Consider the following 22,444-nt stretch of genomic DNA (forward strand, 5'->3'; position numbering starts at 1 on the left):
CGCGAATTCATATCATATTGCCCGCCTGGACACCCGTCATTGAAGGCGCATCCTCCTCGAGAATCTTCCCCGCTGGCTGTGAGGAATTCCGCGCTGGCCTGTACTGGCCTTGTTATTATCAACGGATGTCGCGCATCTCGATGCAAGACGGCTCCCGCCCGCAGAGGGGCCGGAGGGGCTATGGGATCTGATACTGGGCAGAAGAAGCTGCGAGTCGGCCCTGCGACTGAACAGTAAAAGAGAGAGAAAATTGAAAAAATAACAGGAGACGCGAGGGTGTCATCATGCAGTTAGGGTCCACTGACATGACTGGATCTGATGCTCAACGAGAGAAGTCACCCAGGGTGGTCCAGGTGGTATCGGAGGGGCCAGAGCTTATCCGCGTCGCCGGCTTGAAACAACGCGAGCGGGAGACAGGAGGCGTTGGAGGGATATTTCCAGCGCTCGGCTCTCCGCTCTCTCTGGGTCATCTGCTTGGACGAGGCTTAAAGTCCGGCAGGCGCTGGGCCTGTAGCCGACGCGGCATCGTGAGTGAATAAAATAGTGCGAGGCTACTGGCCGGAAAGACTGGAGAGGTGATAGGGTGGGCCGGAGATACCCAAAAGATGCAGCCATCTCCATGGATTAGTCAATGAAAAGCCGACGTTGCCAGGTCTTGGCATATACCGAAGGGGACCCAGGTGAAGCATTGTGCTATGTGGGCATTATGACGACAGACTGTCTCCATGATCCATAGATGCCGTCGTTGGCACGAGTCAATACAATCGAGGCAACGGGCGAAATTATGAAATGAATCGAGAGTCAGTCCACGGGGTGAGATACGTCACAGTCAAAAATGTGATACAGTTGATATGCCTTTTGGGTGCTGAGTGAGGTAGTTCCAATGGCGGTGGAATCTTGTGGTTGAACCTGGGCGCCGAGTGCGGTATGATTCGTCTAGATGGGAAAGCCCGGTGACCGAGGTCGGGACGCGGCAGCGAGCAAGGGAAAGGGAAGTCGAAGGTCGGGCATTTTTGCCTCGCAGGGGTTGCCGGGTGAATTGGAATGGAAGCAGGTCGACGGGTAACAGTGAAGCGTTCGGTTGTGCCGACAAAGCCCACCAATACAAGGTCGAGAAAGATGAGTGGCTAGGCAATGGGAGGGGCAAAGAAGCCAGTAGAGGCCAAGAGAGGTGCCAGCAGATGGGCCAAGTCGACGCAGGTCAGCCAGCCCACAGCATTTTTGCCGGACGACGAGGTTGTTGAGACTTGAGACGAGCTGGAGGTGCTGAGCGAGCGTCCTGTTCCCGAGGCCGAAAATTGGAGATGCGACAGAGCAGGTGCGGGACATGCTGGGAAAAAACCCCCACTCCATATGAAGATGGATCAGGATGGGCGATGGTGGAAGGCACAAAGAAGTGACATGAGTGACTTTCTTGATTTCGGAGCAAGCAATAGCAATTTGGAGTGTCTCCTTCTCCTACCTTACCTAGGTAGGTACCTTACCTTAGGTATTACCCTTCGATGTTCTGAGGTAGGTATCGTGACAGAACCAGGAAGGTGCTAAGGAGGTTGAGTCGTCCGGGCGTCCCGCCGAAAAGCTCTGAGTAAGGCCAGGCTAAGGTACCTCAGCTGAGGTGAGGTAAGGTACCTTACAGCTCGATGTGAGCCAATGTACCTCTCCCGCGCTTGGGAGGGAAATCAACTACATTCGGGCTTGATAACCTGAGGTACCTAGAAGTATCATGGCCCTACCCAGACAAGAACGACTTTTACCTCCACCATGCCTGGCCTGCAAGATGGACAGGACAGTCTAATCCAATCTCACCTACCTTATGTGCCTCGAGTGGGCAGCAACGAACCCCGGCAAGAAGCATCCCAGCGTGTGGTGACCTCCCGCCCTCCCAGTGGCTTGCTTGTCTTGTCTGGTGTAGTCTTGTTCTCGAGAGAATCCGGCCGCGGCGTCAGTGGTCTGCGTCTGGTCTCTCTGCCCCTCCACCCCTCCACCCCTCCATGCCCCCCCTCCGGTCCTTGTCCACGCCCACGTCAGGTCCCCACCAGATGCTCAATTATTACCTTCCCGGCCGACATACCCAGTGACGGGACTACTGCGCTCGGAGGCAAAGGTGCTGTGTACACAGTAATGTAGGTAGCTAAGGTACATTACCACCTTCTCTTCCACTTCCTCCCTTCCATTTACTTTTCTTTCTCTCTTCCCTCCGACGACTCCTTTAAATTTCTTCTTCCTTCACATCACATCCTCTTCTTCCCCTGACCGAGTTCTACATCAAAACTCTAGGAAGAAAATCAGACATCATGGGTTACACCGAACAAGACTGGAAGGCGATCAACACGATCCGCCTGCTCGCTGTGAGTCTCACCCTCCCGCCAGATTTTTACCCCGCCTACACACTTCGTTGAGGATTTGTCGTTACCCCGCCGCCATTGGCACCACCACCCACGATGCTGCGACGAGAACACCTGGCTATGGGCTGGCCTCAATGAGCTCCCAACACGAGGCTCATCATCAATCTGCAACTGGACAAGAAACTGACCGAGTCTGCGAATCCCAGGTCGATGCCACCTTCAACAGCAACTCTGGCCACCCCGGTGCGCCCATGTACGTATTCAGCCATACTGCGCGTATTTCGTCAAGGAACTGGTGACGAAAGCTGACCAATTCGTTCTCTAGGGGTATGGCGCCGGTCGCTCACGTCCTGTTCAACAAGTTCATGAAGTTCAACCCCAAGAACCCCAACTGGCTCAACCGTGACCGCTTCGTTCTCTCGTAAGTTGATACACTCTGCCAAAGCTCCCAAATTCCCAAACGGATCCATTTGGCTGACCATCCTCAGTAACGGACACGGCTGTATGCTTCAGTATGCTCTCCTCCACCTCTTTGGCTACGGCGTCTCCATTGACGACCTGAAGAAGTTCCGCGTAAGTCTGGCAACGACTCGATGAGTAAGAAGTTATGAGCCATTTGCTGACAAACCCCAAAGACGGTGGACAGCATCACCCCCGGTCACCCCGAGGCTCACGACACCCCCGGTATTGAGGTCACCACCGGCCCTCTCGGTCAGGGTATCTCCAATGCGGTTGGTCTGGCCATCGCACAGGCCCATACCGCCGCTGTCTACAACAAGGACGGCTTCAGCGTGTCCGACAACTACACCTACACCTTCCTCGGTGATGGTTGCTTGATGGAGGGTGTCTCTGGCGAGGCCTCTTCCCTGGCTGGTCACCTCCAGCTCGGCAACCTGATTGCCATCTACGACGACAACCACATCTCCATTGACGGTGACACCAATGTAGCCTTCACTGAGGACGTCGTCAAGAGATACGAGTCTTTCGGCTGGGAGGTCCTCATCGTCGACGACGGTGACAACGATCTCGACAGCATCGAGAAGGCCATTGCCAAGGCCCAGCAATCCAAGGACAAGCCCACTATTATCAAGCTGAGAACCACCATCGGTTTCGGCTCCCTCCAGCAGGGCACCCATGGTGTCCACGGCTCTCCCCTGAAGGCCGACGACATTAAGCAGCTCAAGGAGAAGTTTGGCTTCAGCCCCGAGCAGTCCTTCGCTGTCCCCCAGGAGGTCTATGACCTGTACAACAAGCACGCCGCTGAGGGCGCCGCTGCCGAGGAGGAGTGGAACAAGCTCTTCTCCAAGTACGCTGAGAAGTACCCCAACGAGGCCAAGGACCTCAGCCGTCGCCTTAAGGGTGAACTCCCCGAGGGCTGGGAGAAGTCTCTGCCTGTCTACACCCCCGCCGACCCCGCCATTGCTTCTCGCAAGCTTTCTGAAACTGTCCTCCAGAAGATCCACCAGATCCTCCCCGAGCTCGTCGGTGGTTCCGCTGACTTGACTGGCTCTAACTTGACTCGCTGGAAGGAGGCTGTCGATTTCCAGGCTCCTGCCACCGGCCTGGGTGACTACTCCGGCCGCTACATCCGCTACGGTGTCCGTGAGCACGGCATGGGTGCCATCATGAACGGTCTCGCCGCCTACGGTACCATCATTCCCTACGGAGGTACCTTCCTTAACTTTGTCTCCTACGCCGCCGGCGCCGTCCGTCTGTCCGCCCTGTCCCAGATCCGCGCCATCTGGGTTGCCACCCACGACTCCATTGGTCTTGGTGAGGATGGCCCCACTCACCAGCCTATTGAGACCCTTGCCCACTTCCGCGCTCTCCCCAACAACATGGTCTGGCGCCCTGCGGACGGTAACGAAACCAGCGCTGCCTACTACGTCGCCCTGACCTCCAAGCACACCCCCAGCATCATCGCCCTCTCTCGCCAGAACCTGCCTCAGCTCGAGGGCTCCGTCATCGAGAAGGGTATCAAGGGCGGCTACGTCTTGCACGAGGACCCCAACGCCGACATCACCCTCGTCTCCACCGGTTCTGAGGTCTGCATCTGCGTTGACGCCGTCAAGTACCTCAAGGAGAAGCACAACATCGTTGTCCGCGTTGTCTCCATGCCCTGCACAGAGGTTTTCGACGCCCAGCCCAAGGACTACAAGCTCTCCGTCTTGCCCGACGGCAAGCCCATCTTGTCCGTCGAGGTTATGTCCACACTCGGCTGGGAGAGATACTCCCACGAGCAGTTCGGTATCAACCGCTTTGGTGCCTCCGGTCCTTACAAGGACGTCTACAAGGCAAGTTTCTCAATCCCATATCAACTCTATTTGTCAGCCATTCTTACACATTCTATAGAAGTTCGAGTTCACCCCCGAAGGCATCGCCAAGCGCGCGGTCGCCACCGTCGAATTCTGGAAGGACGTCCCCAACGTTCGCTCTCCTCTCAACCGTGCTTTCCAGCAGCTCATTTAAAGCGGTCATATCCATGGGTAGAAATTGGTTTACTGGCGATTGTTCTCATTTTTTTTTAACGCAGTGACGGACGTTTAACGGGGGAAATGAACTCGGTATATAGAGAGAACGTCAAAAATCCAAAGATTATGATTAACGCGAACGCACGCTTTCCTGTACGCCTGCCTTACCACCCATATCGTAGCCTGGTTTGGTTCCGTACCGAGTCCTCCATGTGACCATGATTTCGTTGCTCGTAATCCTCATGAAAGGACCAAATGCCCTGCCAGGCTCAACCTCCCAGGCCCTGATGTCGTCCTCATTCTGGACATCGTTGACTTTCCACCTAGGACACTCTTGTCCATTTTTTTTGGATCTGAAAATACCATCGTCTTTACTTGTCTGTAAATGTATTTCAATGACCAACGCCAGCTGCGTCGCCCGTCCCTTCTTCCGCCGCCCATTCTCGTTGGAACTCCCTGCCCACCCTCTCAAGTCTGCCCGCGGCGCGACGCGCCTCCATGGCTTCCTCGCCCGTCGCCGCGACTACCATGCCGACCAGCATGGGCGCCGCGTTCTCGGCGTCTTCGCCCAGCTTGCCCGTGTCAGATATCGCCCTCGACGGCACCCCCAACCCTGCTGCCGCCGACAACGAGGAAGATGACTCTGCTATCGGGGCAGCGCCGGGGACGCCAGAAGGTACGGGCCTCGACAAGGAGGACTTGTTGTTGGCTGCGGCGGGAGCTAGAGTGACGGAGCCCTCTCCGTCTGAAGAGTTCGGTAGGGCATCGGCGCCGTTGAGGAAGGAGGCTAGCACGACTGGGCTGCCCGGACCGTGCTCGACGATGATGCGCTGGGCGGGGCCGAGGGAGAAGCGGTTCGCGGCGGCATGGGCGGTTAGGGAAGTCGTCGTCAGGGAGGTGAGGGCCTCGAGTTGGGATTGGGAATGCGCCGAGGTCAGGATCGGGTTGAGGGCGCGGTCTGTTAGGTGGAGGGCCAGGGACGGATGTTGGGAGGGGAGGGAGGCCATTGTTGGTAGTGGTTGGTGTCGGGCGGGTGGGTATGTGTGTGTTGCGCCGGTCGGGAAAAAATGTAGTTGCTGGTTTGGAAAATCGAGAATGAGGCGATCTTATGCCGAGAGAGGGAATTGAGTGTAGCAGAGAATTGCGACAGATTGGGGAGAAGATCAGCACATAAAGAGAGAGACAAGGAAGAGAGACGATGAGGCTTTGGCAGGCGGGCGGTTTGGCGCGGGCTAGTGGGCTTGCGGTGCTTGCGGTGGTTGTGGTTCGGCGTGAGGTGGTTTGCAGCACCCTGTTCGCGCCCGTACCCCGCCATTACCCCGCCAAATGCCGTGCCAGAAGCTCAAAGGTGGAACTCTTCTACCGCCCGTTGAGAGATAATTACGCTGTATCTTTGGCACCATTATCTATCTTTGCGCGCCAGCATCCAGAGGGGACCGTCCCCACCCAAGAGATACCGGGGCCGTTTTGGAGAGATGTGATAGGGAACTGGGCTCGTATGACGATAATGAAACGAGGGTTCATTTGGTGGGAGAAACGTGTCATGGGACTTTGCTGTGATGCAATGTCGAAGCTTGGTGCTTGCAGTTTTGCAAGGGGCTGTCCGCCCTCTTCGTCCCCGAGGAACAACAAACCTCAGCGACTGGCCCTTGTTCTCGTAGCCCGCTTGACATCGGCTGACTTTGGGGCGCTGCCGGTGCTGTGGCGCCTCTCGCGGCTAAGCGCAGCCGGGGCAGCGAGACTGCCAGAGGTCTTGGGCGACGACCGTGTCCCGGACCGGCCATCTAGGCTTCGCCGGTGATGCGAGGTTCGGAGGCGGGCTGCCGCCGACGAGGAAAAGGGTTCAGCGACCCAGGCATCCGCCGTCGTCTTAACAGAGGGGGTCTCGGCGGCGGCGGAGGCCCGAGGGGGAGGCTCCGCGAAGTGAACCGTCTTCTGGCTGCGACGCGCAGTCGGTGTTCCCGGCTCCGTTTCTGGGTTCTCCTGTCGAGGCTTCCGTGTCGGACGCGTGACGTCGTCTCTTTCTGGTTCCTCCCCTATCGTGGAAAGCTGATGGGCAACGACCACGATATCATCATCCTCTGAACTCGATGAGGGTTCTTCGGACGCCTGTTCCTGGGGTCCGGCTGCGGTTGCTGGTTCTGTTGCAGCTGAAGTGGACTTTGGCTTCTTGCGAGAACGCCGGCGCCGGCTGCGTTGTTGCTGATGATCGTTCGCGTTTGCCGCGTGAACATCTTGCTCCCCAAACAGATACCCGAGCAGGTATGCGTCCTGGACCTCGGTGGGTTGGTGGTCCCAGCAGAGATGATTGGTGAACCGGGCATCGTGAAGTCTGACCTGGTTGTTGGAGCATCTGGATACTCGACACGTATCTGGACCTGGAGTCAGGGAGAACTCGTACGTTGTCGAGGGGCCGAAAGGGTCTGGTGGAACACTTACACAGGTGTTCCTGACAATATGGGCCCTTGCGGTATCGAGGCCTCGCACATCCCTGCCGTCTACAGGCGGCGTGTTGAGCGCAGTATCGTGACCTGGACCCCGGATCGCAGACTCTCTGACAGCCAGGAGTTTGACAGCGAGCGTCAGACCTTTCGGTATCGCTGCTGCCGGCGCCGGTGTTGCCACTCGATACACATTGCCCCATGACGCCTTGCCGCCGTTCCTCTACTCCTTTCCTCCAGCACAAGCTGAGAGGTTGGGCGAGAGTTGAGGAGGACATGATCTGGAGAACATGTCAGCTCTCAACACGCTTTAATGTTGGAGCTGCATAATTGTGCTTGCGTCGTCTGTTGCTGCGACACCTCCAATCACCTCGAATAAGCCAAGCTGTTCCTTGTAGAGCAGGGCGGACATCCTCCCAAGAGGCGAACCAAGGAGGCGCCCACCCACCTCTCAACCCCCTGGCCCCTGGCTGGATGCGTTCCCGCGCTGGCAGGTTGACAGGGTCCTTTCACTGGGGACCGAAATGCATCTCGCATCCATGTCGGGCGCTGGGTCGGTGCCAACTGGACATCAGCGCAGTTGAAACGAGGAAGGGTTTGCCAATCAGGTCGTGCTTGAGGGCAAACGTTTGAGCGATTGGGACACTGAGAGGAGGATGTAAGGCGCCAACGCATTGAAAGACGGACGGACGGGTGGGCCAAAGGATGTGCAAGGGGTATGAGGGTGTTCGTCGCGACGATCAGATGTCAGCAGGCCCGCTTGTGAATATGTTGAATTCTTGCTATTTGTTGTTGCGATATCCTCATCTTCTCATTCGATCAAGGTTATGAGATTGGCACAAACGGCGTGTTGTCTGATGTCGAGTGAGGATTGCACCTTGAGACCTATCAGTGGCGAGTCGGTATTAGTCTGAAGTCTGCTGTGCTTTAGAGTTGTCGAAATGTTCAATGTCTGAGGTGGTCCCAAGTCTAGGAATGGCAACGATACAGCAGAAATACCTGCCTTGATCGACCGGGACAGACAACTGGTGGCATAAATTGGATGTTATCGCAGATGGAATAGTCGGTTGTTGGAGGTTGAGGTGACACTCGACGACATCCAAGCCGCACGAAGGAGTTCATCAGGATAGGAAGGGTGCCCCCTGTACCTTTAGCACGCTCCCCGCTGAGCAGGTGCGCCTGTGTTCGTCATTGGGGGACAGGCCCCTGTCAACCACAAACACTACAGACGGTTCAGGCGGAATGTGGCTTGTTCCTGACACGAGTGGACAGCTAAGCTACTAGGCTCGAGGCTGCAGCATTCAATTCGCATCCAACTTTACCTTCCGCACCTAATCTTCCCACGAAAACTAAGTCTTCGCCATACCTAGCCTTTCGCAACGAGTCACGGCTAGATTCACTGCGTCGTCCCAACACAGTAATTATCAAATCGGTTTCCTTCCATCATGGCCGACGCTGAAGAGAAAGCCAAGGCCGAAAAGCTGGCCGCGGCCAGGAAGAGGGTAGGTCTACTCTGGGTGCGACCGCTCTTCTGTTGCTTACAGCTCGCCAGGTGGAAGAGTTGAAGAAGAAGAAGACGAAGAAGGCCGCCGCCTCGACCAAGAAAGAAAAGGCCGAGCCGGCAGCAGCAGAACCCAGCGCCTCCAATGGAAAAGACGACGGAGCCGAGCCCACGACACCCGCTGAAACTACCACCGAGGAGACGAAAGAAGACGAAAAGGAAGCTGCGGAAGCCGTCGCGGAGCAGCCAGCATCGCCGACTGCATCTCAGCCCTCGCTGGCTCAGCAATCCAAGCTGCGGTCTGCGTCGTTCAGACAAGGAGCCGTCTCCGCCGGCAACGGTCCTCTGTCGCCGGGAGCCGAGGGTCCTGAAGGCGAGACTGCCACTGATATCTACCGCAAGCAGCATGCCCGGATAGAAGAGCTCGAGAAGGAGAACAAGCGCCTGGCCAAAGATTCCACCGATGCGGAAAGAAGGTGGAAGAAGGCTGAGGAGGAGCTGGCTGATGTGCGCGAGACTGAGGGCGGGAGCAAGGGCGGATCAGACAGCCAAGTCGAAAACCTGGTAAAGCATCACACTCTATGACTATGCGCCCTTGGCCACGTTGCTAACGAATCACCGTCCAGAAATCCGAAATCGAGGCCCTTCAGCGCCAAAACTCTCAGCTCCAGCAACAAGCCTCTCGTGCGGGCGGCCGTCACGGATCCTCACCATCGGTATCCTTGTCGTCGCCCCCCGTCGAGCTCGAGGCCCAGCTTGCCTCCAAGACCGCAACTATAGAGTCAATGGAGATTGAGATATCCAAGCTCCGCGCACAGGTGGATCGCCAAACCAGCGGAACGTCTTCAGAAAAGGAACAGATTGCCGCTCTAGAGCAGAAGCTCGCGCGGTCCGAAAAGGCCGCCACCAAGGCACAGCAGGAACTTACCGACTTGCGGAAGAACCTCGACCGTACGGCGGAGAAGGCTGTCCGCGAGGGCAGCGAGCGCACGAGCGCAGAGACGAAGCTCCGCAGCTTGGAGCATGACCTCGCGGACTCGATCGATGCCAGGCTGGAGGCCGAGAAGAAGGCAGACGGCCTAGAGAAGAAGGTCACGACACTGACGACATTACACAAGGAGCAGGATTCGCGGACCCAGACGCTGCGGAAAGAAAAGGACCGCGCCGAGAAGGAGGTCAGTGAACTCAAGGCGCGGGTCGAGAGCCTCGAGAGCGAGAACACGAGGCTACGGAGCCGCAAGTCCACCGAGGGCGGCGGCGGCCTGGACGACGACGGCGTCGACGAGCTCGAGAACGAGGAGCGCCTGCGCCTCGAGAAGAAGGTGCGCGACCTGGAGGCCGAGGTCTACGAGCTTCGCCACGGGCACTGGCAGGAGAAGCGCCGCGAGCTCAACAGCCCCAGCTTCGAGAATGTGGACCTCGGGGGCAGCCGCGGCACGTCGCCTTCGGCGCAGAGGAAGCAAGCCGGGGCCGGCGGCAGCCTCGGGGACTTTTTCCAGAGCGGCATCAACGCGCTCACTGGCACCGGGGACGACGAGCTGCTGCTCGACGACGACGACATGGACTTTGACGAAGACGCGTTCCGCCGCGCACAGGAGGACGATGCTAAGAAGCGACTCGAGCGTATCAAGGAGATCAAGCGCACGCTCAAGAACTGGGAAGGGTGGAGGCTGGACCTCGTCGAGAACCGGCGGGGCGGCTCCGAGGGCGTGGGTGATGTGTTTGAGGTCTAGGTTTAGGTTCTAGGCTGTCCTTCTCGGGAGTCTGTTAGGTTGCTTGAGTTGCCAAATTCTATACCTGTAGACTTGGATTTTTTCTTTCTCACATCTTTTGTTGTAGACTCGAGGTTTATGAGTCCGGGCATTTAACAGTAAGGCACAGGTAGACCGGGGACTGATATCCAAACAAATGCGTTTTGATTTTGACCCGGGACGAATCCTCTTGCCATTTGGTGACATTGCTGTTGAGCATACACTTGTTCCATTCCCTCCCTCTCTTTCTCTATGGACAGAAATACATCCCGCCCGTGTGGTCGTTCGCTTTGGCGCCTACGCGATTTTGTCTACAAGGCGTTCTATTTGCACCGTTGAGCAGACGAGTCAAGTATATCACTCAGCTACCGATGATCGTCACTCGTGCATACTGCAACCACACACACCCCTGTCTATCTACCCTGTCTTTTGCCTCGGCCACAAGCCACATGTGACGACGCGTCCCTAGTTGACCTGTCTCATCGACGTGTACAGCTTCCTTTTTGTTTTCTTTTTTTTTTCTCTCCAACACGCGTAAAGCGCCTCCCCGGGGGTACGTCATTCCGTCAACCACCACCCCAAAGGAGAGAATGAACGGGAGCACAGTAGAGTCCTTCAGCAAAGTGTCACATTTTGGAGATATCATTTACACAGCAAAGGGAGTGAGTTGTCTTTGAAGAGGAGAAGAGAAGTTTTATCTTGATTTATGGGGGGGAGGGATATTATCATCAAAGGTCATCCCGTCTATAGTACTACACACTTTAAAAGAGAACAACTGGTCGGAATACAAGACAATAGAATTACAAGGTTGTTTTGGGTAGCTGAAGAAACGAAAAGAGGGGGCATGAGTTGAGGAGGAGAGGGTGAAATGTACGATCTACCATTTGCCGACGAAAGGGAAATAAGTGGAAAACAAACTCCGAATTACATGTGGTATTTCTTCTCTTTTTTTGCTCCATCTTGATGTCCCCTCTGCGTCACGCTCTGCGTAACGTAATGAAGAGGGAATAAAAAAGGAGATGGGAGGGGGTGGGGGGATATCAAAAAGTAGTCGTCATCGTCCTTTGGCTTTCTTCGCCACCGTGGAAAAGAAGAAACAAGAAAGTCGAGTGTTGATTATCCCGTGAAACGCCTTTCTCCCCATTCTGTCGAATTACCCATGCCGTAAAAAGAGCTATACACGGCGTCGTATGACCACGGCCAAAGAGACAAAACGGAAATGTATGGATCATGAGAAAAGCAGTTTTCTGCCCTAGAACGCCTCGTCGATGCGTGTGTCGTAAGAGTGTGTACGTGGTGTGATGATTGGTGTATGCGGGAGGATGTCGAGTCGAGGACGCGGGGGGTTTAATGCGGCAGCCTGGAGTGAGAGTTGCGGCCGCCGGGTGTTGATTTAGGGTGTGGTGGTGTGGTCGTAACGCCGTAACGGGAAGTTCGGGAGGAAGCTGTCGCTTTCGGAAAGAGGCGCAGGCGTTGATTCTGATTGTCACAACATCGTGGCAGTGGGAGCGCCGAGCCCAGTGGGGTCGAGGTTCGTCCGCAGCGCATCCTGGAGCTCCGCAATCTGCGACATCATGGCGAAGCTGTGCTGGCCCTGCCTGTCGAGTTGCTGGCGCAGCTCCTCGTTCTCCATGCGCACGCGCTTGATCTCCTCGCGCAGCTCGTCGAGTCCCGCATCGGAGCCCTTTCTGGAGCGCTTCCGCTTGTTCCCCGCGCCGAATCCAATGGCTTTGTCACTGTCACCGTCACTACCGGTTTGGATGTCTTCTTGGACCGTGCTGGAGCCGTCGCTTGTGTGCACTCGTCGGAGGTGCTCGTTAAGATTCTCTTGTCGAGAGAAGCCCTTGCCGGTGTGGCGCTTGCAGTTCGGATGGGGACAGTTGACTGTGTTCTTTGGTCCGCCATGCTTGCCGTGGACTTCGCGCTCGTGGCGGAGGAGGCCGCCGGAATAAGTGAATCCGGGAAGCTTTTCGCAGCCCTCGGCGGCGCATCGGTAGGGTCGCTCGTGTTTGTCCATGTGCTTGCTGCGAAGGAAATTTGGTTAGCGTCATGACAAAGTGGCGAGAACTCCAGTACTGTATTAACTTACCTCCATTCGCATTTCCGAGTGAAGATTTGCGTCTCTTCCGTGCATCCTGGGAAAGTACAGTAGAACTTCCCATCGGGTTGTTTCGTCACCTCACGTTCGGGCTTTGGTATGCACTTGACCCTGGATGTAGGAGTCGAGGCCTCGCCCTCGTCCTTGTTGTTTGATGGCAAGGGTTCGGGGAGCGAGGGAGGAAGACTCGAAGGAAGAGACGCGAGGGTCGTAGGCGCGGAAAGGTCGATTCGCGTCGCATCTGGAACGCCGACGGAGCCATCGTCAAGACCGTCCGGCATCAGAGACCGGTCGTCGCCGAGCATCGAGGACGTCGGATTGTAGGATGCGAGGTCCGGGACGTCGGATGCCTGGTATTGTCCAGTCTGGTCGAGGACATGATCGTGGTCGTGGTCGCCGATGGGAGGATACGAGCCATCGTGCATGAAATTCCGGGGTTCGTAGACAACGCTCATCTTGAATCGAAATCCAGTGGTTGCTGGATGAAGCTTGCCGCGGGTGAGGAATGATGGTCGGAGGATGTCGTGATCGGGAAAAGAAGTCGCGACTTCTTGGACCTCTGCGGGAGTTCGCAATGAAGATGAAGATGACAGATCGGACAGAAAGAATAAAAAAAAATTCCGCCGCAGTGAGGGATGCTGCTACTGCGGTTACTTGATAACGCGTCGCTTTGTCAAGCTTACAGGTGATGAGCTCCGGTGCTGCGAAGGCCAGAAAAGTCAGTTGCCTGAAAAATCTGGCTGAAGACGTGGAAGCTGGGAGCAAGCTGCGTCAGCCACATGAGGACGTGAATTATTCAGCAGGATCCACGTGATGATCCCTGTTCGCCACCAGCCACGGTATCCACTTTTCGGTTTGGATGTGGCGCTGAAGGCAGAAAGAAGCCAGAAGCCAGAAGCCAGAAGCCAGAAGCCAGAAGCATCTGAGGGAACCCACCCAACTTCTGAAGGAATGTCTTCAGCTTTCCTGGTCCAGTCTTAGATGCACTACAGATGATGAAGAGAACACTAGGATCGTACCTTGAGAAAGAACTGGATCATTATATGTTTGTCGCTCGAGCTCGGGTCTAGGCGGCAAACGAGTGACTCTAAACCGCTGGCGATGGTGTCGAAGTGCGAGGTGCCTTGTCTAGTGAGTCACAAGAGAGGCGCATGAGGTTGGCCCCCAAGGCGCCAGCGCAGGGGTCTGTTCTTGTTCTGGCAATTCAGCTGCCCCGTGATCATCACCTAACGCTCGATATCCTCTGGTCAGTGCTTTCGAGTGACGTCTGGGAAGTGTATAGCTAAGGACAGGACGATGGACTTACCTGCTTACGGAGGACTTTCATAGATAATCCTACGAGCTCAAACCCGAGATGTCCTCGATGACGGTTGGTAATCCTCCAACGGTAATCCTCACCGAAACTGAGCCGCAATAGAGTAAAGCATGATACGAAGATGGAAGTAGATATTCACAGCCTCAACGAGGCCGTTCCAAAGGTCAGCTTCAAGGGGCCAACACTCGTTGGCTAGAATGATAGACGGGCTGAGGGACACTTGCTGATAATCAGTGGACAGCGTGAGCAGACTCAGTGATGTCGTCGGCAATCATTGCACGTCACCTATAGAATACTTACTGCTCAGTGCAAGGCGAGTAAGCAGGCAACTGTTTGACCTCGCGGCAAGGCCTCGTACAAGTGGGCGAGGCAACATCCGCGTGCGAGATACCAGTGTGAATGAGTACACGACGAGCTCGCTGTCACTTGATCATTGGACCACATCGAGAGTTGCCTATTGGTAGAACCTGCGTGTTTGAAGACCCTTCTTCTCACTTGCGCGTCTTGGCCTGGCGTGAACGCGTGAATCGTTGGCATCGCCCACACCACCTCCCTCTTTGGAAGCAGTCGTCATCCTATAGCACCGGGCACGCTGGTGCTTGAACAGGTCCGCGTACCACACGTGTGAGTCGCCGGGGACTTTTGTTCTTTCCAGTTTCTGGCCAAGAAGCTGGATGCCTATTCGTCACGTTCACCGGTGACTCGGTTGCCAGTTGTGATGAAACGACGTCCATAAGGTATGTGGGATGAGGAGCTACCCCGCCGACAGATGCAGATCTGAATTCCACACGTTGGATTATGAGCCATTTCGGTGCAGCTTGCGGCCAACGATTTGAGTTTGTGAGCTAAGGAAGCTGTATTTTGATGCAGTCGTGCAAGGCAAGATTGCTGGCAGGCGGACTGGCGACCAGGCAGGTAGGGGGGTTTGCAGAGGCACTCGGCCAGGCAGTGATATCGCGAATGGAAGCGTGCAGATAAGAGGCGACAGTTTGCAGACAGGCGGGTGACCGATGTTATGTGCAATCCGAGCGAATTGCAGACTACGATGATACACTCAGCAACGGGAATAGGAAGGAGAGGAAGTTGATGTGGCCATGGACGTGAGAGTGGAAAGTGGGGTTGTGATGAGGAGAAGGGAACGGAGATGAGCCTCTGGCCTCAACTCCTGAGGCCAACTTTTTGATGCCTTAAGCCTGTGACAGCCCAGGATAACACCACCAAGCAGTTGATCGTGATGAATGCAGTGGAGGTTGAGTAAAATTCGAGATACATACAAGGTAGATTGAGAACTCACAGTTGAAGGCCGCGACTAGTCTTTCTTCATGGCATGGTGAGCCTGGAGTTGTGAGGTTGAAGCAAGGCTCGACCACTCGAAATTACCCCACCATCCATTTCGGCGTGTACGTTACCTACATAGTATGGCCACCACCATTTGGTTTCTACCATCTTAGCTACCAATCGAAACAGCTATCTCGATGTACCATTCTCACGCTGCCCAGACTCGTGTGTGTTTCCTATGGACACTCGTTTGTACAGATATAGAACGTACTCCATGCTGTAGAATCTTCTCTTCCGAGGACTACCTCAGACTTTGACATTTCAACAGACGCTTGGACTCTAGCCAAATCGCTCCTTTTCCGCCGTTCTTTGTCGGGGACTGGACCCAGTCAACTGCGGCTTTACCATTCCTGGTCTGAACCGTTCCCGTCGACTCATGTCGCTGTGGTCCGACTTGGAGCCGGTGTCACGGCGCTACGATTGGACTGGCTCTAGTGACCGAGTCCGGAGCTCGGAACTTGTGGGCTTCGCTGCGGTCCACCGACAATCTGAGGTAATGGCACCGCACACACCGCAAACTGAGGTGCACGCTGATCCTGCTACCCAGGGTGGAGCGCCATTTTTGTTGGGCGAGAACGGCCCATCAGAGAGTGAGAACTGAGAAGGAGCTCTCTGAGAGCAAAATGCCTCCCTTGGGTCCCTTGGGAGACTGCCCGCCGAGATCTGCTAGTGCAGCTAAGGTACCTTAGGCAAGCAAGAACCACCTATGGACAACGGCCCTAGCTGTCTCCTCGGAGGTATCCACTACCAGCTCCGATGTCCCCCCTCAACCCGTCTCGGCAAGTGACGCCTTAAAAATGCCTGTGATACCCGCTCGCCCTGAACACCAAAAACTTCACCACCCTCGATCATCATCGCGAAGCCCCTGCTTGTTGTGCGACGTTTGCCGTGGCTCCAGAGACGCACACTGCCAGCCAGACAACGAGAGCCCGTTGAGACCCTTTTCATCACCGGTCTGTAAGAGTGGCCAGAAAAAGACTCGTAGCAAGCACTCCCATTGCTTCGTAGTCAAGTATGGCTCACATACACGGGGAGGCGCGTGACGCCGATGACAAACTGCCCAACGAGTACAGCACGCCCGCTGGCTCATCCAATATGGAATCAGCGGTCGAGCCATCTCACCAGGAACAGGAAGAATACGACGTCGAAACGGTCGAGAGGGTCTACAGGTATACACGCCCTCGACCGCTGTCAGTTACGTCCGTCCGACGATGAAGCTGACGACCATCTAGGAAGCTAGACCTTCGAATCATTCCAGGTAATAATCTCATCTTATTCACCAACAAGAACATGGTTCTAACAGACGATAGCATTTTGGGCGCTCTACTTCCTCTGCTCGGCCATTAGGTCCAACATTGGTATCGCGCAGACCATGAATGCCGCCCAAGGTCACGATTTGATGTCGGTACTTGGTCTGACAGCCAAAGATACCTCGACCGCCTTGGCTCTCTTTTATGTGGCCTATGTCATCTTCGACTGCCCCTCCAACCTGGTCATGGCCAAGCTGAGCCCTCGCATCTGGATGGCACGCATTGTCATCGCCACCGGTATCATTGGAACCTGCTTTGCCGCCGTCCAGAGCGCCTGGAGCGTCAAGTATGTCAAGCGCAATGATATTCGTGGTAGAAGCTAACCTTTCTAACAGGCTTCTGCGCTTCTTACTTGGTGTTGTGATTGCGGGCATGTGGCCTGGAATGTCGTACTACCTGACCTTGTTCTACCCGCCTTCTCGAACGGGTAAGCGAATCGGCATGTACTTCACTGCTGCCCAGCTCTCTGCTGCCGTAGTTGGTCTTGTGTCTGCTGGGTTCCAACTCATGGATGGCTTGGGAGGCCTCGTTGGTTTCCGCTGGATGTTTCTCATTTACGGTCTGGTAGCTGTAGTGCTTGGCTTCTCTCTGCTTTGGTGGCTTCCCGACCGCCCTCTCCCTCCAGGACAGAGGCGCCAACGCTCAAGCTGGTTGAAATGGCTCCCGGCAACCCCAGAAGCGCTTTCCGGCCAGGACGCTGTCATTCACTACCATGACCTCCGACGTGTCTACCATCCTCGGCCGTGGACTTTGCGGGATCTGGTGCTGGTGCTTATCGACTGGCGCCTGTGGCCCTTGACCTTCATGTACTTTGGCGTCGTTGGCGTTGGAATCGGTACTCAGCTTTACGGATCCGTCATCATCCGCTCCATTGTGCCTACAGCAACGAGCATCCAAGTCAGCTTGCTCTTTGCTCCGATCTGGATCGTAAGTCCCTTGCATCTCCTTGCATGAACGCCAATTGACAAGATGCAGATGGATTTGATTGCAATTCTGTTGATGATGCCAATCTCCGACCGATTCCATGGCTATCGACCGTTCATCTTCTCGGCTGCGGTTTGCCTTCAAATCGCCGGCCTGCTCGTCGTGACCTTCGCCCTGGACAACGGATGGGCTCGGTACGGCGGACTTCTGATGGTTGGATTCGGCCTTGGCCCAACCGTCCCCAACTGCATGACATGGACAAACGAAATCTTCCAGCGCCGCCACGGCGAAGTCGGTGTTGCGGCTGCAACTGCTCTCGTATCCGGCCTTGGCAACCTCGGGAGCATCGTCACGACCTACGCTCTGTACACCGGATGGCCAGAGGATGCCGCCAAGGGCCGCTATCAGTACCGTCGCAGCAATTACGCAATGATCGGGATCCTCTGTCTGAGCATCGTCAGCAGCTTCTCCATGTTCTTCTTGCTCAAGGTTTTCGGCAACAAGCCTGTGAACAAGATCTCGAATCTCGACTCCTCCAGTGAGATTGAGGACGGCGCCGCAAGACGTGAAGCCCGGCAACGAGGCTTTGGAAAGTTGTTCCCCGGTTCCAACCAGAACCAGGAAGCCTAAACGGTTCTTCCTCCGGGGGCGTTGGGCCGATAACCACCGGAAACACAATCGGCTCCAGAAGTTTCAACAACCACTCGCGGCTCCTATTGATAATTCACACAACGCCCCGCCTATGAGGCAGCTCAACCTGCTGTTTTCTTCCTGTGCCATTTATAGGCATTTAATTCTGATACGTCTTTCATATTCGAGGATTTACGACACAACACCCACACAAAGTTTATATATGCTTTCCATCCGAGGAAAGGCCTTGGTTCACCGCGCTGCAGGCGAAGAGCGGCGGGAAATGAGGCTGGATTTTCGACGGCGACAGTGCTTCTACGCCATCGCTGGGGAACGGCGTACGGGACTGGAGACGATGACCGGCGACAATGCTGCTGCGCTATCGCAATTTGGTCCGTCTTATGGGAAGCAAAAAAAAGAGGCAGGAGAAAGGAGATGAGGAGATCTGGGTTTGAGAACAAACGCAACGATGTTGTGGTGGAAGGAGATTTCTGTTTATTTTTCTTTTTGCATTTTGATGATACCCCATACGTGTTTGGATACGCTGTCGTTCGAGATATTCGCCACTCGACCGCGAAAGTGCTGCTACGCCATCGCCGGGACTGCGTGTTGAACCGAGGCAGTGACGACGACAATGCTTCTGCGCTATCGCCTGTCCTGCCTTGTGGGCGCGCTTTGCGAATTCGAATTTGATACACGATGTACAATGCTTTTCCCAGCTACGAGCTCCCGGGCTCAGATGCTGCAGGACGAAGGGAATGAAAATGGCTACCAGTTCATTCATAGTACAGAATTGAGTCTCATTTCCCTCACCCGTTCTCCGACTCCGTCTATGCAAGTTACCGCCGACGGCTCATTCCGTCGCTTTTCACACGGGTAGGCACGGTAGGACAGAGAGGCCCACGAGGCTCGCACGCGGGTTGACAACGTGTGTAACCCACATCACCAAGCATTACGAGTCACCACATGGCGCTCGTCAACGTTTGGATGTCGCAACAGTTGTGCTTGGGACATGGATACGAGGTTCATCTAGATTGAATCATGGACGCTCAGCAGAGAAACATCATTCAGGGAGGCACGCTCGAAGGAGACAAAATAAACGAGTCTTCAGCCGCCACAATTTTTGGGGCATGCTATACGCTCCCCGGATCACAAGTTTTCCGAACGACGATGGAGACATCTGCATCTGCGTCCTGCAAGAACCGTTACGCAAGGCGAAGTTCGTCGCCTGCAATGAAGGTTCGAAAAGCCTCGCACCGATCACTTCTCGTCGGTCTGAAGTCGGCAATCCGCATAATCGTGCCTATCAGAAACGTAATTGTCAGCCTGTCCGTACGGAGAACCAGGAACGGTGCTCCGTCTCTGGCAAGCCTCCTCGCCCCCTTATTATTCCCGCTTCGCGCTTCGCTCGTTCCTTGCAGTTATCTATATAGTACTCACGCCGTGTCTGGTTACGCGATCGGATTGGGCGCTTCCCCCCCCTGTCTTCGTTCAACGTTGCGTTGGAAATTTCTGAATGGGCTGGACGGCAAGAATTGTTATCCTTTGTTGAGAGCCCACCCTCCATCCGCCCAAGCAACATTGGAAGCTGATGCGAAGCTGACGTTGGACTTTTCCCATTCGCTCGGCATCAGCCCACGAAAACGAAAGGTTGCAAGTCCAGCCCGACATGGCAGGGATTCTCTCCCTCTCTGTCTCTCTTCTTGCAGATCGAACTCTTGGGATGGGCAAATTCTCGATATGGCTGTTGGGCCTAGTAGTCTTCCACTTCTTACTTGTGCTCTCTTTTCCTCTTTGGTACTTTCCGGGTCGCGCGCCGGGGTTCTTGGTATTCGATGCACGTCATTCTTGAAGAAGTTTCTATGGGAAATGAAGCCTTGGCGATGTCCGGGCGAGTGCGAGAAAACGGCCCCCACGATAAATCTCGTAAAGCCACCAACCAGGACCAAAAGTCCGGAACTTTTTCTAATTGCTGCGGTTGAGGCTGACCAAGGAATGGGGAGTGTGGCTCCCGCGCATGCGCCGTGCAGCCACACATGTTCCAACGGCCTCTCTGCCACCCTGCGTCGATGCCCTCGCATGCACAATGTGGGTCGTAGCAAGGCAGCCAAAAGTCCGGCGTATTAGGAGCTCCTTCCTATTCATGTCGAAGGAACCTGCGTTCCGTGAATGGCAGCGCGGCGCGGGCCATAAGGCTGTGCCGCAGAGCCACTGGCATCGGCAAATCCACAACCTGTAGGGCCTTGGTGTCCTCTGAAGGGTTCAAGTATGTATATGAGGCCCGTCCCGCGTTGTGGTGGTGGAAGTGGCGCTCGTTGAGGGTAGCATGTCGTGTACCCGAACAAACAAGGTATCTCGCTGTTCACGATGGCGGGTGAAGTAGACAGCTATTCTCACGACAGAGAGCCACGCAACGACCAAGATGGAAGAGGAGAAGAAGAAGTAGGAGGGGTAGGAGAAGTGCGGGAGAAACACAGCGTCGACGACCATGGGCAAGGCAGCATCACGACGGCAGACACCAAGATATCCCCTGACCGTACCCGGGCCCAGACCGTCATCCTGATGCTCGCGCTCTGCATGGCCGTCTTCCTCGCGGCTCTCGACGCCGTCATCATCACTACCGCCCTCCCGACAATCGCGCGGGAGATTGGCTCCTCGGACTCGGGGTTCGCGTGGATCGGCGCGAGCTACCTGCTAGCCAACGCCGCCTCGGTGCCATTCTGGGGCAAAGTCAGCGACATTTTCGGGCGCAAGCCGATCCTCGTCATCGCCAACGTCGTCTTCATGGTCGGCAGCCTCGTCTCGGCGCTCGCGGGGACGCTGACGATGCTGGTCGCCGGGAGAGCGGTGCAGGGGCTCGGGGCCGGCGGGCTGATGGCGCTGGTCAACATCACCGTCGGGGACCTCTTCAGCCCGAGGGAGAGGGGCGCGTACTTTGGCATGGTCGGTGCCGTTTGGGGTCTCGCCAGCGGTATTGGACCGCTCATCGGCGGCGGGTTGACGGAGAACGTTTCGTGGAGGTGGTGTTTCTGGGTCAACCTGCCCATCTCGGGCGCGTCTCTCCTCGCCCTGGTCTTCTTTCTACGCATCCACACGCCCCAGACGCCGCTGCTCAAGGGCCTGGCGGCGATTGACTGGCTCGGCACGTTGACGTTCACGGGGGCGACGTTGATGCTCCTCCTCGGACTGCAGTTTGGCGGGCTGCGGAACCCGTGGGACTCTCCCACGGTCATCTGCCTCATCCTCTTCGGCTGCGTCACCTACGCCGTCTTCGCGCTCGTCGAGCGCTCCGCAAAGTACCCGCTGATGCCGGCCTCGCTGTTCCGCGACACGTCGGTCGTCTTCTGCTACGTGGCCAACTTCTGCCACGGGCTAGGGTTCGCGGCCATTGCCTTCTTCTTGCCGCTCTACTTCCAGGCGGTGCTGGGGGCGGGGCCTATCCAGTCCGGGGTGTGGCTTCTCGCCACGGCGCTGCCGCTGGCGGTCTGCACCATTGGCGTCGGGGTGACGATCAAGAAGACGGGGCGGTATGTCGAGATTGTGCGCGTGTCGATGGCGCTGACGGCCATTGCGTTTGGACTATTCATCACGCTGCCGTCAGGGCGAGACTGGCCGCGGTTGATCCTCTTCCAGGTGCTGGCGGCGCTGGGGATCTCGCCGAACTTGCAGGCGCTGCTGATTGCGCTGCAGGCGCTGGTGAGGCAGCGGGACGTGGCGGCGGGGACGGCGACGTTTGCGTTTGTGAGGCACGTTGCGCTGGGCGTCGGGGTCGTTGTCGGGCAGGTCATCTTCCAGAGCGTACTAGGGCGGCACGAGGGCCGGTTGTTGGCGGCCGGGGTGCCGGCGGAGGTGGCGGAGAAGTTTGGGAGCGGGTCGGCGATTGCCGCGGCGGCGCACGGGGTGATGGAGGGGTTGAGCGCGGGGCAGAGGCGGGTTGTGAGGGCTGCGGTGACGGATGGGTTGAGTAAGCTGTGGATCTTCTTTTGTGTCATGTCCGGTGTCGGGTTTGTGGCTACGTTTTTTATCAGGCAGGTTGAGTTGAGTGAGATGCATACGGAGACGAAGACTGGCTTGGAGGCGGAAGAGGCCAAAGTTGGTGAAGGGAATGGGGAACGAGATGAGCAGGTTTAGGGGTACTGTGATTTGGAAAAAGAGGCGCGGGTTTGTTGATATCAAGAGCATTATAACAGTACTCTTGATACATGTGGGGTTTGTATAGAATGAAGGGGGAGGTTTCCTTCGAAAGCAGTTTGGCCCTCGAACATTAGCCCTTTTCGATGGATATGGTCTTGGAGTTTGAAAATTTCTTGTCATTACCAC

At 56.0% G+C, this 22,444-nt stretch overlaps 8 protein-coding genes across 8 annotated transcripts; 5 read left to right on the forward strand and 3 right to left on the reverse strand.

Moving 5' to 3' along the window:
* Positions 1 to 2,294: 2,294 nt before the first annotated feature.
* On the forward strand, positions 2,295 to 4,814 carry CORC01_07442 (transketolase; the record flags this gene model as incomplete). Its single annotated transcript, XM_022619078.1, has 6 exons — positions 2,295 to 2,348; positions 2,552 to 2,598; positions 2,671 to 2,766; positions 2,834 to 2,918; positions 2,981 to 4,630; positions 4,698 to 4,814. The coding sequence occupies 6 exons, from the start codon at positions 2,295 to 2,297 to the stop codon at positions 4,812 to 4,814; spliced, it is 2,049 nt and encodes a 682-aa protein (XP_022474343.1).
* Positions 4,815 to 5,208: 394 nt separating this feature from the next.
* CORC01_07443 (uncharacterized protein) lies at positions 5,209 to 5,823 on the reverse strand (the record flags this gene model as incomplete). The annotated part of the gene is made up of 1 exon (XM_022619079.1): positions 5,209 to 5,823. One exon carries the CDS (start codon positions 5,821 to 5,823, stop codon positions 5,209 to 5,211), a length of 615 nt encoding a protein of 204 aa, XP_022474344.1.
* Positions 5,824 to 6,451: 628 nt separating this feature from the next.
* CORC01_07444 (uncharacterized protein) lies at positions 6,452 to 7,669 on the reverse strand (the record flags this gene model as incomplete). The annotated part of the gene is made up of 2 exons (XM_022619080.1): positions 6,452 to 7,480; positions 7,628 to 7,669. 2 exons carry the CDS (start codon positions 7,667 to 7,669, stop codon positions 6,452 to 6,454), a joined length of 1,071 nt encoding a protein of 356 aa, XP_022474345.1.
* A 1,033-nt stretch (positions 7,670 to 8,702) lies between these two features.
* Positions 8,703 to 10,491, forward strand: CORC01_07445 (M protein repeat protein; the record flags this gene model as incomplete). The annotated part of the gene is made up of 3 exons (XM_022619081.1): positions 8,703 to 8,759; positions 8,810 to 9,322; positions 9,385 to 10,491. 3 exons carry the CDS (start codon positions 8,703 to 8,705, stop codon positions 10,489 to 10,491), a joined length of 1,677 nt encoding a protein of 558 aa, XP_022474346.1.
* A 1,504-nt stretch (positions 10,492 to 11,995) lies between these two features.
* On the reverse strand, positions 11,996 to 13,062 carry CORC01_07446 (C2H2 transcription factor; the record flags this gene model as incomplete). The annotated part of the gene is made up of 2 exons (XM_022619082.1): positions 11,996 to 12,533; positions 12,599 to 13,062. The coding sequence occupies 2 exons, from the start codon at positions 13,060 to 13,062 to the stop codon at positions 11,996 to 11,998; spliced, it is 1,002 nt and encodes a 333-aa protein (XP_022474347.1).
* Positions 13,063 to 16,274: 3,212 nt separating this feature from the next.
* On the forward strand, positions 16,275 to 18,124 carry CORC01_07447 (major facilitator superfamily transporter; the record flags this gene model as incomplete). Its single annotated transcript, XM_022619083.1, has 5 exons — positions 16,275 to 16,429; positions 16,493 to 16,518; positions 16,571 to 16,856; positions 16,906 to 17,497; positions 17,546 to 18,124. 5 exons carry the CDS (start codon positions 16,275 to 16,277, stop codon positions 18,122 to 18,124), a joined length of 1,638 nt encoding a protein of 545 aa, XP_022474348.1.
* A 1,233-nt stretch (positions 18,125 to 19,357) lies between these two features.
* Positions 19,358 to 20,251, forward strand: CORC01_07448 (uncharacterized protein; the record flags this gene model as incomplete). Its single annotated transcript, XM_022619084.1, has 1 exon — positions 19,358 to 20,251. The coding sequence occupies one exon, from the start codon at positions 19,358 to 19,360 to the stop codon at positions 20,249 to 20,251; it is 894 nt and encodes a 297-aa protein (XP_022474349.1).
* A 240-nt stretch (positions 20,252 to 20,491) lies between these two features.
* On the forward strand, positions 20,492 to 22,255 carry CORC01_07449 (uncharacterized protein; the record flags this gene model as incomplete). The annotated part of the gene is made up of 1 exon (XM_022619085.1): positions 20,492 to 22,255. One exon carries the CDS (start codon positions 20,492 to 20,494, stop codon positions 22,253 to 22,255), a length of 1,764 nt encoding a protein of 587 aa, XP_022474350.1.
* Between the last annotated feature and the right edge of the window lie 189 nt (positions 22,256 to 22,444).

Source organism: Colletotrichum orchidophilum, assembly GCF_001831195.1.
Source record: "Colletotrichum orchidophilum strain IMI 309357 chromosome Unknown Scaffold_60.1, whole genome shotgun sequence".
NCBI lineage: Eukaryota > Fungi > Ascomycota > Sordariomycetes > Glomerellales > Glomerellaceae > Colletotrichum > Colletotrichum orchidophilum.